Source organism: Liolophura sinensis, chromosome 6 (assembly GCF_032854445.1).
Source record: "Liolophura sinensis isolate JHLJ2023 chromosome 6, CUHK_Ljap_v2, whole genome shotgun sequence".
In the NCBI taxonomy this organism is placed as follows: domain Eukaryota; kingdom Metazoa; phylum Mollusca; class Polyplacophora; order Chitonida; family Chitonidae; genus Liolophura; species Liolophura sinensis.
The window spans coordinates 20,031,544-20,046,895 of record NC_088300.1 but is presented as its reverse complement, the minus strand read 5'-3'; the positions used below and the strand labels follow the sequence as shown (position 1 = coordinate 20,046,895).

The 15,352-nt window shown below is 37.3% G+C and overlaps 1 protein-coding gene across 1 annotated transcript; it reads left to right on the top strand.

The window, feature by feature from the left end:
* The first annotated feature begins 1,467 nt into the window (after window positions 1-1,467).
* LOC135466862 (acid phosphatase type 7-like) lies at window positions 1,468-13,538 on the top strand. The gene is made up of 12 exons (XM_064744615.1): window positions 1,468-1,670; window positions 5,737-5,940; window positions 7,278-7,463; window positions 8,108-8,133; window positions 8,465-8,562; window positions 9,389-9,457; window positions 9,821-9,935; window positions 10,525-10,638; window positions 11,628-11,756; window positions 12,134-12,205; window positions 12,770-12,907; window positions 13,371-13,538. Exons 1-12 carry the CDS (start codon window positions 1,574-1,576, stop codon window positions 13,467-13,469), a joined length of 1,347 nt encoding a protein of 448 aa, XP_064600685.1. The 5' UTR covers window positions 1,468-1,573; the 3' UTR covers window positions 13,470-13,538.
* Window positions 13,539-15,352: the final 1,814 nt, after the last annotated feature.

Sequence of the window (15,352 nt, the reverse complement as noted above, 5' to 3'; positions counted from 1 at the left end):
TGTTCTTATATATGCATGTATATTGTTTTGCTGGCTTATCTCTAGGAGTTCGCAGTTGAAAGCTTTAAGTATTGCAATAGTAATCAAGCACAGATTACATACTGATGTGTTATTTGTATAAATATGTTTTTTGGAGAGTTGCCTTGACTAATAAACCTACATTGTTTCTAATTTTTTACGCTTTACCATTCTACTCTATTTGTGTATGACATTTCACAGTTTTAAATCTTGTGGTAAGAAAGTGCTTTGTTAGTGCAAAACTAGAAAATTGTTACCCGATACTTTTAAAAGGAATCATTATGGATGATAATAAAAATACAGTGCAATGTACATCACTGGAAGCCTTTTGGACTGAGTGGTGTATAATCTGTACTTACGGAACCGATATTAACGACTCGTTTGTAAACAGGTAATTCTGAAATGTGTGTCAGTTATAGATCCACAAATACCATTTGTGATGAACTGTTAGGCTTCTCTGCATTGACTCTGGGCATAAATAAACATCTTTGGTCTGGTCTGTGAGGCAGTGGTTAACAATCAACTCCACATACAGTAAAGTCAGGTTTGACATAACACAAAGTTGATTTTTTTTTTATAACATCTAAATTGAAGCAATAAAGATATTAAACAAGAGATTATGGGGGAAGTCCTTGAAAGAAAGAAGCAGTCCATGGTGTTTAAAGGTTCCATAATTTATTTATTTATTTGATTGTAGTCCTATGCCATACTGCATGGTTTTTCACTAACAATGGAGGTCAATTTTATAGAGGTTGAGTGCCCAGGCAAGCTATAATTTTTGGATTGTAATTCAAAAGATGACCAAACTGACGACAGATATAAAATCCTCCAAAAGCTGCTTCTCACAGGTACATGCACACATTGTACAATAGGATTTGTCTCCATCACCTTCTGTTTCCAACCAGTATACATATAGGCCTACCTTCCTTCTACATACACAGTTAGGTTTTCATATTTTTTTTTTTTCTTATTAGAAAATCGAGCATGTCAGGTGTACAATTCTAGGGCTATAGCTTACGGATCGACTGTTAAGCCCGGCCATACATGTGGTTCAACTGATCTGACGATGTAATAACACACCAAGCAGTACATTACCTGCTTGGTACGTTAGTACATTGTTAAATCTTGTGTCAGCTTCACTCATGGAGCTATTATCGCCAGTAAGCCTAGCGCTAGAATTTCGCTAATTTCTCAGTACACCCCAGGTGCATCCAAGTTGAGTATCGATAACCTTGTAGTCCTTGCGTCTAAAGCTTTATCTGAAGTGTTCCAAAGATCGAAATAGATTATTGTTTCTTTTGTTGCTATATTTACTCGTTCCCGATGTAGAATGGACCTAAAACGCTTTCACTTATGCTGTTTAAGTGATCTTTCACACGACTGCAACTGTCAGTCAAAATGTCACATGACGCTCACGTGAACCGACCCGGTCACGTGTCAATACAATAACACAGTATCAAGGAAGCGGGAGTAGCCGCAGCAAACAGAAGCACTTTCTGAGTTGTTAGTTGCTGTTCAGTTGATAACACAGTCACCAGTCTGTTTCCAAATCACCATGGCAGCTTTCCTGGTGTGCATGACTCTCATGACGCTCTCTGTAGTGACAGCGCAGTACTTTGGCCAACCGGAGCAGGTCCATCTGTCATTCGGAGGTTAGTAAAGTTTACCCAACGAAACAACAACAACAACATATGCCATACAATTAGAGGTTTTAATATGGACGTTTTCTATTACCATATCAGCCCGAGACTGACTGAGGCGTATTGACATCAAATGACAGCTTGACAGCAATAATGTTATTATAATGTGAGTCAGTTAAATTAATTGGAGTATTGAAATATACATGTATTTTTGCATGAAAACTGCCATTCAGATACAGCACATACATGTAACTCTACCCTTTATAGTTATTGGTTTACATGTAAAATTTTGCTACACTGAAAAGGCAAACATAATTTACACAGAAGTTTAACAGCACCAAGAGTCGAATGAACCATAACTTCAGCCTATACTTTACAACACTTTCCCAGAAACATTAATCACATGTTGCTGAGTCATGACCTCAGTGTTCGGGCACGCATAACAGTGCCATGCCATGAGCTGATGGTAATACTGAAATGCACAGTTTCAAGAGACACAACTTCAGCATAGCTTCTGAGGATTTCCATGAAAAACACTGGATACTGGTAATGCAGATTACAAGCCTGAAAGATACATATATAGGTGAAAAGTATGTTTGATGACGGGGTTGAAGGTTGGCTATAATTCATCTCCCATTGTCAGGGAAAGGGTATAATGACAGCAGGGGTGGGTGGAGTATTGTGGTTGGTCATGTCCAGGGGTGAATAGTCAGTTTGGGGGGGGGGGGGGGGGATGTGATTCTCATCAGAGTCTCATCAGTCTTAGGTATAAGCCAACTAAATAGCATGGAGCTAAATGAGTTAAGAACTGATTTTTACTGATTCCTGCAGTTTAAAATATGACAGGACACAGAAACTGTCATATATATTTTATCCCAGCCAACACTCTCTTAAAGAAGCATTGACTTGGATAAAATTTTGCGGCCCATTGACCTGCCCGAAGTTTCAATTCCAAGCATAGGGGGCATTGGTTCAAGTTACTCAATTCAAAAGTTTAAATGGCTGGATTACTGTTGAAGGATGGTTTACGGATGCTGGCTTTGACATATTTACATTGCAGGCATTTTAGGGAATTCGTGGATACCACAAATAAAGTAGGGTTCCAGCTGTTGTTTTTAGTCAATTGTCCTGATGGATTAGGTTAATCTGAAGCTGGGCATTACGTCAGTATGTCCAGCTTAGCTTTGGGCTGTTCATACTTATACATGTATGTTTTAGCACTGCTACATGTATTCTCACATGTTCCACTGCGTATTAAAAAAATAAAATTAGAGACGAATGAGCCTTAATTCACCCTAGTTTATATTAGTGACATCTGTACAACCTATACGACAGAGTGACTGCTGTTGCACATAGAACCTACATAAGCTGACCATTTGGAGCAAATGTTCCGCTCTCTATGCTTACTTTACACCACTGCCACCACGAGACAGACTTGACCTTTGGAGCCTGTGCGACCCACGTAGGCTTGTTCAAGCTTAGCCTAACCACTTGTGATCGCACGGAAATTTTTAATCAGTATTCATCAAAATATTAGTTTAGGTGTTGCTTACAATTATGGTGCAAATATTTTAGATAAAGAGGATGCATGTGAATGAGGTATTGTTAGAAACAAAGGTTGAGACAGAGTTTTTTGCGTTTTCTGACAACATTTCCTGCCTCATCACCATGATCCTAGTGACTTCGGTGTTGTTCAGGATTTCTTTACAAAATTTACTGGTGGTGGCAGTGATGTAAGGGGAAGGTAAAGAGCGAATCATGCGAAGGAGTATGTAAACTGTCCTGTCAAAACAGACATTTTCTGTCTCTGTTTTTTATTTTTATTTAACTTTACAAACAAAGTTAGAAAGCCTTTCACACAGAACCTAATTTGAAAAATAAAATCCCAACATTAAAAAACTGTTCATAAGTATGGCTTGAGATCAGTACAGAGCTGTGTTTAAAAATGCTGGTTACTGTATTTCACTGAAAGTTTAGCATTTTTGAAGTGACACATTTTGTTTGATTCTGGTTTACTCATCCATCTTATAGGTCCATTTAAGAGTGTTTTGTGCAACTTAAGTAATTCTTTATCAGAAAATTCCGAGTATTGATACCAAAAGTATCATTTTAATGCCTTAGGTGCATCCAGAAGTGCATTGTTGCATACCAAACTTCAGGTGAAATACAGTAGTGGAAAAGATTTTAAAGATTATCCTTCTAACGCTTGAAAAAAGCCACCCCAGAGTTAAGAGTTAAGATAGCAGACTTTTTCTTCCCTACATGTGTACTTCCCAACGCTCCTCAGGAATATATACATTTTACCTGCACTATCATAATATACATGTATATGTATGCAGTCTGTTTTATAACAAAGCTCACCATGCATGACTGCGTAACTAAGGCTCACACTACAATCATTCACATGGGATTGAAATGGCTTTGTCTGGGGGAATTACCTACACAGAGGTCATTTGTATCCCAATATGTATACCATAAATGATCTAAAATGTTGTCCATGACCACTCTGATTCTTTTAATATTTGTGATGGATATCAGAATTGTTGAAAGTAGAATATTACATGTCTTTACCAGTCTTTTGGAAAAGTAAGATATGAGTATGTTGTTTATTAGGTGGTCTTATTGTGTGAGAAAAGAAACTCAGTATTTCTGCTAGAATTACATATATATTGGCTAAAATGAGGCGACCAGTTGTCCCAAATTTTCGAAATAATAGGGTAAGTTGCTCATTTTTCCAGATTCTGGGAGTTTTTAGAAAGGTAGTTTGAACTGTGTTTGGAAGACCGGAAGATATCGGACTTGAAAAATGTAAATTTTAACTCCAAAAGTAATATTTCATGACATTTAGTTCTCCCAGAAATGCTCTTTTTTGGTCGAATTTTGGGGTCATTTAGGGTAAATATCTAACCTGAAACAGATAGATCATGGTGGAGAATTATAATACTGTTAGCTGGCTTTGTGGATGTGTGTCACCTGAGTTCTATCATTATTAAGAAAGGCGTGTGTGCTGATGAAAGCTGTCTATATTGGCCAATTGACAGTCCGCAGACCTTTATGTATGACTTACACTATAGGGTTCAAATGAAGGTTTTCAACACTCCACATTGGTTTACAGTATGGGCCTATCATCTTTAACTAGAAGACCTTAATATAGCGTACACTTCATCTCAGATGTTAATTGTTCTATATTGGGAAACAGCAGGCAGGTTAAGCCATAGGCCTACGTGGTATTCTGCAATTGAAAAATATGAAGATTCAGAGGAAAACGAAAATTACCATTCGATCATCCTCAGATATTGAAACGTTAATTCTTCTGATGGTAACGTTTGCTCTAAATTTATCCAAATTTCTTTTTGTGCATACAGGAGTTTTAATATTTTTTATATTTCTTTTCATGATCATGAATTAAATCAGAACTGTAAAGACAATCCCTCTGGTGTTTTCTGACTGCAGTTGTCAGTTAAGCAGGAAAGTTGTACTTTTTTTGATTTTCGTATGTTTCTTTTTCAAGCGATCTGAAATTCGCCATGTGTGGGTGATACTGGATAAAAGTTGTGGGTAGCAATTTCCAAGCAATTCCAGACTTTCAGAGCAGTTACTTTGCTCCGTCGTTTTGTTTACCATTCAGCAAGAGGTGTCAGGAATTTATACTAAGTTAAAAAATAAAAGCACATTTTCACATTGATAACATATACTTTAGGCTAAATATCTAATTCCATTGGAGTGGAACTTTAAAAGACTGAGCTTAAAATATGTTGAAATAAGCAGCATACTGATTAGTTCACACTAGTGGGATATTGCTGTTGATACCAGCTATGGTTTAGCGCAGATCTGTCTCTGTTTTGTTGCAGGGAATTCAAGGGAGATAATAGTGATATAGACTACAGTAAGCATGACACTATAGTGGGGTATTACTTTTGATAACAGCTGTGTCTGATCTGTCTCTGTTTCTGTGTTACAGTTAGTCCTGGTGAGATGATAGTGATGTGGAGTGCAATGAGCATGACACTATAGTGAGATATTTGTGTTAATACCAGCTATGTTTTTGCACGGATCTGTCTCTGTTTCTTTGTTGCAGGGAGTCCCAGTGAGATGATAGTGACATGGAGTACAATGAGCACAACCAATCAGTCTGTGGTAGAGTTTGGGCTGAAGGGTCGCCCCATGTTTACCCATAGGGCCTCGGGTTATCAGACAAAGTTCACCGATGGAGGAACACTTCATCGCATTCAGTACATCCATAGGGTTACCCTCACAGGACTAGAGCCTGGAAACTCATATGGTAAAATTCATTGTCATTATTTTTTTCCCATTATTTGTGTTTGTTGCTATCTTTTTTTTTACTTGAAACTAATAATTTGGCATGATTGATGGTGTGTTCTTCTATTAAATGTAGTTTATATAAAAATCCATCATTATGTGTGTTGTTTCTCAAAAAACGTCAATCAAATCAAATCATTGTGCCCTTACATGGAGATTTCAGTGTAGCCCTTCTAGCGAGTTGATTTGTTTTCCTGCGCTGGCACTTTTGGCTTGTTCCAGTGCATGGTGATTTTGATGAACAGCTTCTTCCCATGCCTGGTGATTTTGATGAACAGATTGTTCCCCTGCATGGTGATTTTGATGAACGGCTTGTTCTCATACATGGTGATTTCGATGAACAGCTTGGTCCCATGCATGGTGATTTTGATGAAGAGCTTGTTCCCCTGCATGTGATTTTGATGAAGAGCTTGTTCCTGTGCATGGTGATTTTGATGAACAGCTTGTTCTCGTGCATGGTGATTTTGATGAACAGCTTGTTCCCCTGCATGGTGATTTTGATGAAGAGCTTGTTCCCCTGCATGGTGATTTTGATGAAGAGCTTGTTCCCCTGCATGGTGATTTTGATGAAGAGCTTGTTCCCCTGCATGTGATTTTAATGAACAGCTTGTTCCCCTGCATGGTGATTTTGATGAAGAGCTTGTTCCCCAGCATGGTGATTTTGATGAACAGCTTGTTCCCCTGCATGGTGATTTTGATGAAGAGCTTGTTCCCCTGCATGGTGATTTTAATGAACAGCTTGTTCCCCTGCTTGGTGATTTTGATGAACAGCTTGTTCCCCTGCATGGTGATTTTGATGAACAGATTGTTCCCCTGCATGGTGATTTTGATGAAGAGCTTGTTCCCCTGCATGGTGATTTTGATGAAGAGCTTGTTCCCCTCCTTGGTGATTTTGATGAAGAGCTTGTTCCCCTACATGGTGATTTTGATGAAGAGCTTGTTCCCCTGCATGGTGATTTTGATGAACAGCTGGTTCCCCTGCATGGTGATTTTGATGAACAGCTGGTTCCCCTGCATGGTGATTTTGATGAACAGCTGGTTCCCCTGCATGGTGATTTTGATGAACAGCTGGTTCCCCTGCATGGTGATTTTGATGAACAGCTGGTTCCCCTGCATGGTGATTTTGATGAACAGCTGGTTCCCCTGCATGGTGATTTGGGCATGCTCTCCTACGTGATGATTTCCGTGTAGGCCTCATCCTGATTTCATTTTTCTCCTGAATCTGCTTTCAGTGTACCACGTGATGATTTCCGTGTAGGCCTCATCCTGATTTCATTTTTCCCCTGAATCTGCTTTCAGTGTACCACTGTGGGAGCCCTGAAGCAGGCTGGAGTGACATACACACCTTCACAGCTATGAAATCTGGCACAGACTGGAGCCCCAGCATTGTACTTTATGGAGACTTGGGTAATAGCAATCCTCAGTCCATTCCCAGGCTACAGGAAGATGTGGCCAAGGGCATGTATGATGCTGTCTTTCACGTGGGTATGTATGGGATATTCTTTCTGTGAGTATACATGCAAGCTGTATATTGTAGTCAGAGAACACAGCGGAATAGAAGTTGTCCCCCTTGATTCATTCCATCGGTTTGTACTTTATTGTAGCAAAGCTAAACTGATAAGTTAGGTGTAGAGTAGCCACTCAAAAATGTATACATGTCAGATACAATCTGCAAGTTAATTTTACATTCCTCCCATGTTTAAGATATTACATGTATTGAAAAACAGTCATTTGATTTTCTTCAGATATTTTTATATGTACATTGTATTTTATGTCTATTTTCAACAAATCTATGCCTGACTCTTGGTTATATTTATTAAGTGTGTATTTGGGGGTGATGATATTTGACCATAGGTGAAATGTGTTTTAAATGTCAGTCTTTTGGCATCAGGAAGTATTGGTCTGAAAAGGTCCTATACTCCATATTTGCAACTTAAATCTGCCCCTGTTTCCACTGTCCAAAGTTAACTACAGAGGATCAGATGTCTTTGCATATTTTATGGTTACATCTCAGGAATGTGAAAGTGCTCCATTTTACTGTAACGAATATGAATTCAGATTGTTGCTTTTCAAACATACATGTATGTATGAAAATTTTAATTTTGTCTCACATCTTTTTCTTTTTTCAGGTGACTTTGCTTATGATATGCTGACTGTAAGTATTATGACTGTGAACATATTTAGTTCACCTCAGCTTCACCTGTATATTTTGCGCAAACCCATCCTTGCTTTCAGTTCAGCCCTCTAATTATTAACACAAATTCTTAACTTGAATAACTTGCAATATGATGTACAAGGCGACCCCATGTCATGCCCAGCCTTATAATGCTGAGTAAAAAAAATTTACAAAAAATTGTAGCAATGAACTTTTTTGACAGAAAACATGTAATTTGAAGTTGTTACTGAAGATGTATATATGCATGTATATATGCACATAAATATAGCTTTGTTATCTAATAAAACAGTGTTTATTTTGTGTACTGCAGGACAATGCTCAGGTTGGGGATGAGTTTATGAGACAGATAGAGCCAATAGCTGGAAATCTGCCTTACATGACATGCCCAGGAAACCATGAAAATGGATAGTCAGTATATTTTTCTGTTGTTGCTTTCTAACTTTTAAACAATTGGATTTCATACAGACATGTGCTAGTAACATAATAAGAAAGCCATAATATTGCGTACGGTAGTTTTAACAAATCTTGTGGTTTTACTTTTTACAAACAGATTTAAGAGAAAGTGAAACATGAAGTAACATTAGTGTGTCACATCCCTTACTGTTACACTTCAGCATCTGGATGTGACTAACTTAATTCTGTCCAGCTTGTATTTTGTACACACACAAAAATGATCACACACCAGTATTGTAACTCCGAAAGACAAAAGACTCATTTTAACTCAATCTATTGGCACTTTATTTTTCCAATATCAGGAGAACTAAATTTCATGGTGAACATATTGATATATATGCACGTATGGAGACAAAGTAACAAAATACAGACTAGGTGTTAAATCAACATAAGATATAGATACAGGAGAATAAAACAGCAAGATAACATAGCAGCCAGACATTATCTAAACAATATTCTATGATGGCTTTGTTAAAGCCATGTGTGAAAGGTGAATGTAACATATATACAGGTATGGTGATAATGACAAAATGTAGACTAAATACTGAACCAACTGACAATGCAAATACAGGAAACTAGAACAGTATAAATTCTTTACTGGCTTTAAAGAATTACACTACTTTTGTATTAGGTTAGACTAATCAGTAGAACACAAGATTGCATAAGTCATGACGTGGAAGATTTAAGAAGGCATGGTAAATGTCAAAAACTTGTGAACATTATAAATTAAAATATTTATATATGCCTTAAGTTGCCATTGTATAACTTTTGGGAATTTCAGCAACTTTTCAAACTATAGAAACCGGTTTACAATGCCTGGTGATGAAGACGGACGTAAGATGTTTTACAGGTAATCTATTTCAGTTGTTGTTTTAGTGTAAAATTTATAGCCGTTTGTGTTTGTTTTTTTTTTGTTTTTTTTGTCTTAAAACTTCAGATAGGAAACTTTTTGAGAGTATAAATAGAGAATGCAAGTACAGCAAATAGACAGTTCTGCTTGACAGTGTATTTATAGATATGTTTGATGGATCACATATGGCTGTATAGTAATTTCTCACACATGCTCATCCACAAACTGTCTTTCTTTTTCTAATCACATGTGGCCGCCTACTCCTTGCATTGTGACTATTATATTTCCATACGACACGTTTCACAAAGGTTGTATATTATTTCATGGTTGAATGATACGCTGAACATTGCTCCTAATTTTCAGTTTCAATATCGGCCCAGTCCATGTGATATCCTTCTCCACTGAGTTCTACTTCTACATTCAATATGGCATCCACCAGATATTTGACCAGTATGTATGGCTTGAGGAAGATTTGAAGGTTAGTGGTCTTGACTTCTCCACATATACATGTATGAACATTAACTTCAGTACTCATAACCAAGTCCTTATGAATCAGCTTAATGAGTGGTTAATATACTAAGGCAGGACAATGACCCAGGAGCCTGTCATGAAGGCAGTCACTGAGTTCAAGCCCAGTTCATGTTGGCTTCCTCTTTATTTGTACGTGGGAAGGCCTGCCATCAAGCTGAGGATAGTTGTGAGTTCGCCTTGACTCAAATAGTCTAATATTTTTGACTAAATTTAAAACGCAAATAAGATAAAGAAACAAGCAAATAAAAGAAATGAATAAATAATCTTGTGCATGTATTCTGTTAAAGCTGTCTCCCTTGCTGCTCTCTTCCATCTGCTAGTTTACAAAGTAAACATTCATAATAAAAATACATTCATTATAAAGCATACATTATGCTGTGAGATCAGATATCAGGAGTTGTCAGAACACTATACAGGTGCCTACAGCTGTATGTTCTGTCCCATGACATGCACTTTGTTGCTTGTGTTATAAGAACACTACACAGGTAGCCACAGGTGTATATTCTCCATATAGTTGTTCTATTTGTACACTGTAGGAAGCAGCCAAACCTGAGAACAGAGCAGAGAGGCCATGGATCATTACCATGGCACACCGGCCAATGTACTGCTCAAACTACGACAATGATGACTGCACCAAGTCCGAGAGTATTGTGAGTTCACTCTCATTCGTACTGTGATTCTTTTTTTAGTTACCAAAACTCACGGATACCTAGTTAATGTTCTCGTGTTTTATTATCATTGGTAATTGAAAACCCATGTTTTACTGAAGTCATACATGTATAAGACTTCTGAATTGCTGATCTTTATGAGCATTATGGGATAGGCCAAGGAGGTATCCAGTAGGTGCCCTAGACACATGCATGTATTTGTATATTATGACTGTGGGGAGAGCAATATTATCTGAAATCTTCATGTCTTTGGAGACTGTTGGCTTTGCCTACCCATTACACAGTTGTAATCCAAATTAATCCTGAACCAAGCCAAGTAAATGAATTTGATCATCCAGTTGACAACCTAATAAAAGTTAGCTTTAAAGTTGTAGCCCTGTGCCTGCTCTTCCCCGACAGGGTACATTTCTGGCAAATCGATTTAGAGTGTACAAACTGGAGACCGTTAGCCTGTCATAATTCACAGGCTTGTCATGTTTTAATACATTCATCTTCTCCAGGATCAAGTGTGGCTTTACCTCACCATGGTTATCAGGTACCATGATACAGGGATTTTGCCATGAGAGGGTTGTGTTGTTCTCCCCACGCATTTTAAAAGCTGACTAGTTCATCAGTTATTATGGGCCGTGGACAAATAATTTCTTGATTCCCTCACTCTCCCTGCATGTGGGATCTTAATGGCCACCTGGGTGTCGTCAACCGTCTATTGTCACTGCCTAACATACGTGGAAGACCACCTGTCATCCACCAATATGCTATGCATATCTGTACGTCATACGTGGGAAAGTTTGTCAGTAATTTACCCAAGGTCAGTGGTTTGTGCCTGGTACTCGGGCTTCCTCTGCCATTAAAGCTGATCACCATCATATGAATGAAAAATTCTTGAGTGTGGTGGTAAGCAACAATCCAATAAATAAATACATCTCTTACAATTGAGCAAAGCCAATAAATACACATTTGTTTATTACTAGATCCGCACCGGTTTACCGATCACCCAGAGTGCAGCCCTGGAGCCGTTGTTGTACAAGTATGGTGTAGACCTGGAATTTTGGGCCCACGAGCACAGCTACGAGAGACTGTTTCCAATCTATAACAGAGTGGTGAGTCTCTATCTACAGACATCATTTCTTCTTGTCTTCCTCAAACATCAGAAAACATCAGATGTTGACAAAGTTCTGCTGGGACATTAATTTAGTGTTATAATTCATTGCCCTGTGTGAAGAAAGAGTACAGAAATTTTTTTGAAACATAAGTGCATTAATGCTATAAATTATATATATGTTTCAGGTTTAAAAAATAACAAATGTTAACAGCAGCTTTTCTAAACACAAAAACATTCATGCCAAAAGAATATGCCAACCTCTTTTTGCACTGGTGTGCTATGATGGGGTTTGTGATGACCTCAAACATGAAAACTGATTTGTGTCACTAATTTCTGCATATTTCCACATGTTGTGTTTTTGTATGTATGGGACAGATGTACAACGGTAGCTGGGACTTCCCATACACCAACCCTAGAGCACCGGTACACATCATTACCGGATCTGCTGTGAGTATACATCCAGTGTCAGTGGGGACTTCAGCATAAAAGCTCTTAACTAAAGGAATAGATAGCCAAAATGTGTACCAGCTGCTATTATGGATATGTGTGTATTGTCACTCACTTTGTTTGAATTCACCATTTCTGTGCATGTTTGGTCATTTTCATGCAAATTCCCAGTGTGACGTCATGTTACCCATTTGATGCTACTATGACATCAGAGAACTCCAGTTAACGTCTCCTGCTCAAAAGACCACGTCGTCCAAGAATGAACATTAGTGTGATTGAAGATGCACGTTACGTCACTCCAGAAAAAATGACTTGGGTCCAGGAAAAATGACGTAGGTCCAGGAAAATGATGTCACTCCAGAAATTTACATGGAAATGGCCAAAAGTTTTGTTTCTGTAAACACTCGGTATCAGTAGGATTGTTCAGTAAGATCTGAGAAAATTCATGCACGGTATATAAATGAACATATGTTGTGCTAGACAGGATACCTTTCTTCTTCCATTCATCAGTAAAAGACTCCAGGCACAAATGACTCTTTAAATCTAGCGGTATCCATTTTACAGGGCTGTTATTCAAGGCATGACCCGTTCAAGAGTAAGTTTGCCAGCTGGTCGGCCTTCCATAGCCTGGACTACGGCTACACCAGGATGAAGGTTATAAACAAGACTCATATCTACCTGGAACAAGTCTCAGATGACAAGGTATAAATAAATTAAGCTCATCCCCAAAGGCATTGTCAAGGGAGGCTACTCCTATGAAACTTTCGTGACTCATTTGGTAATTGGGACTTCAGTGGTTCAAGAGTACAATTGAGCGTGATTCGTTTGTCTACATACCTCGTATAATATAGCACGATATCTTCTGTCATGTGCTAACCTTCATGTTTTGGAGTCGTTTTTTGATTCTCTCAACACAATGTAGGACATTTGCATTAGTACTGGCCAATAGAATCACTCTTTTATACTGTTTTCTTGTTAGTTTATGCACATTTTGTTATTAAATCTTAGAGCTTTAAAAACAGCCATTTCAGTCTTTTGTGACTTTTAAGGATTAAACTGAAACAGAAATGCTTCCAAAATCAAGAACTCTGACCCAGTGACTGAAGTATTCCTGTTTCTGTCCCATTTTTGCGTTGTTTGTCAAATGTGTTCATTTGTTTTGCAGGGCGGAGCTATCATTGACAGTATGACTCTCATCAAAGATTCCCACCAAGCTTATCGCTCTTTTCCACAGGACAAATGGTTTGATGTAAAATCAAATTAATGCCTATCCTTGTGACATCATGAGATTACATTCCTAGTAGGGTACTTTATATTGAACCTGTACATTGTGCCATGCAGAATTTATCCCTACAAAATGTATATATATATATATATATATATATATATATATATATATATATATACCTGTGCAATGATATTTCTTGAATTTAACATATAACTGTGTACTGGTTTACATTATGTGAATTTAATGTAGTTGACATGAAAAGACAAGTGCTTATTTATATGAACCATGCAGAGAAAGTGTTTTTGCTCATTATTTTGTTTTAACTTCTAAAACTGTATTTACTGCTGTTTAACAAATAGGATAAAAGTACGGTGCTTGATTCTGTTTTTTAGGGGGAAGTCAACAAGGTTTTTGAATAAAATTTAATTAACTGTTACCATAATTTTTTTCTTTACATTTATAAAAGTCAATTGCAAAAGATTTTGATCTGAAAGTTATAAGATAAAATGTATGGTGATAATTATGTTTCATATTTGTATTATTTTGTTATCATGTTTGCAATTTGTATCTTACATGTGTGTTTGGCCAGAAATAAATCAAACAGCACATCACATCATCAACACAGTCTATAATTTGATTGAAACGTCATATATCTTGTTTTCCTTGAAGTTTGGAATGTTGTGATGTGAAAGTGGCCCTGGAAAATTCATATCACAATCAGTGATATCACAAAAACTTTTACATTTTGTAACATAAATGAAAAGACAACAGTAACGTCACAATGTTTTAAAAGTAAGGGGAGATAAGCAATGGACATTTTCCCTACAGTTTTAGACAGTTGTAAAGATTTATACTAGAAATATTGTATTCAGACATAGAAATCTTTCAGAATCTTATACAAGAAGAAAAGCGTGTTAAAATGTGTTACATTCACCTTTATGTTGCATTCTTTTGATTTTTAAAATGAACTGCATATTTGTATGATGTCCATTTATTTTGTGTTGTGATGATGATCCACTATGAAATGTGACTGTCAGACGGATAAAAGTACCTGATAAAGTAACCTGTTATTATGCATGTACTTGTATGTGTGGCCATAGCTTTAGAACTCCAGATAAAACTTTTATAATCTGCTGTCATAGATGTAGTTTTAATGTTATGAAATGAAAGTCCCGTTGCCATAGTGTACATGCATATGTGATTCTGTTGTACAATTCAAGTTTTGTATGAGCTGAGGTACATTCTGTAAAGTGAAAAACTGTTGACTCTCCAATGTTAAGGAATAGTATAGTATATCCTTACATGTCTGGTGTACATGTGGTAGTTTGCCACTGGAGCAATGTTGCTAAGAGTAGACAATGTGATGTTTAAGAATTCTGGCAAATAATTTGTTGCCTGCAGATCACAAGTAGAGGCTATTCAAAATACATAATTCAGATTTTTGGTGACGTTTTATTCAATGACAATAAGGGCCTGTGAAGGGCTTGGTCATTGTAGAATTGAATTACTGAAAAATGCAACAAATTAGTAAAATTTTAATGACATTTTGATGTATTAGAAATGAAGGTTATGATTTTTTTTGCTTTGTCCTCAAACAGTATGATTCCATGATTGAATACAGTTGCACTGATCAATATGTGGTTGCTGCCAGGACCTTCTCTCATATACTCAAGAGAGGAATCCAGCATGAGCTGGACTTGAATTCACATCAACCACATTGGTGAGAGCCTCTTGGGTCATTACGCTGCGCTAGCACGCCAACCAACTGAGCCACGGAGGCCCCTGTTCGTGTTGAATCCACACATTTCACTTGCTGGGTTTGCTATACTGTCAAAGAAGGATAGCATTAATTCTTACTTCTCCAAAGATCATCACATATTGTATCATTGTAATCAAGTGCTAATGTAATTCTTGATATT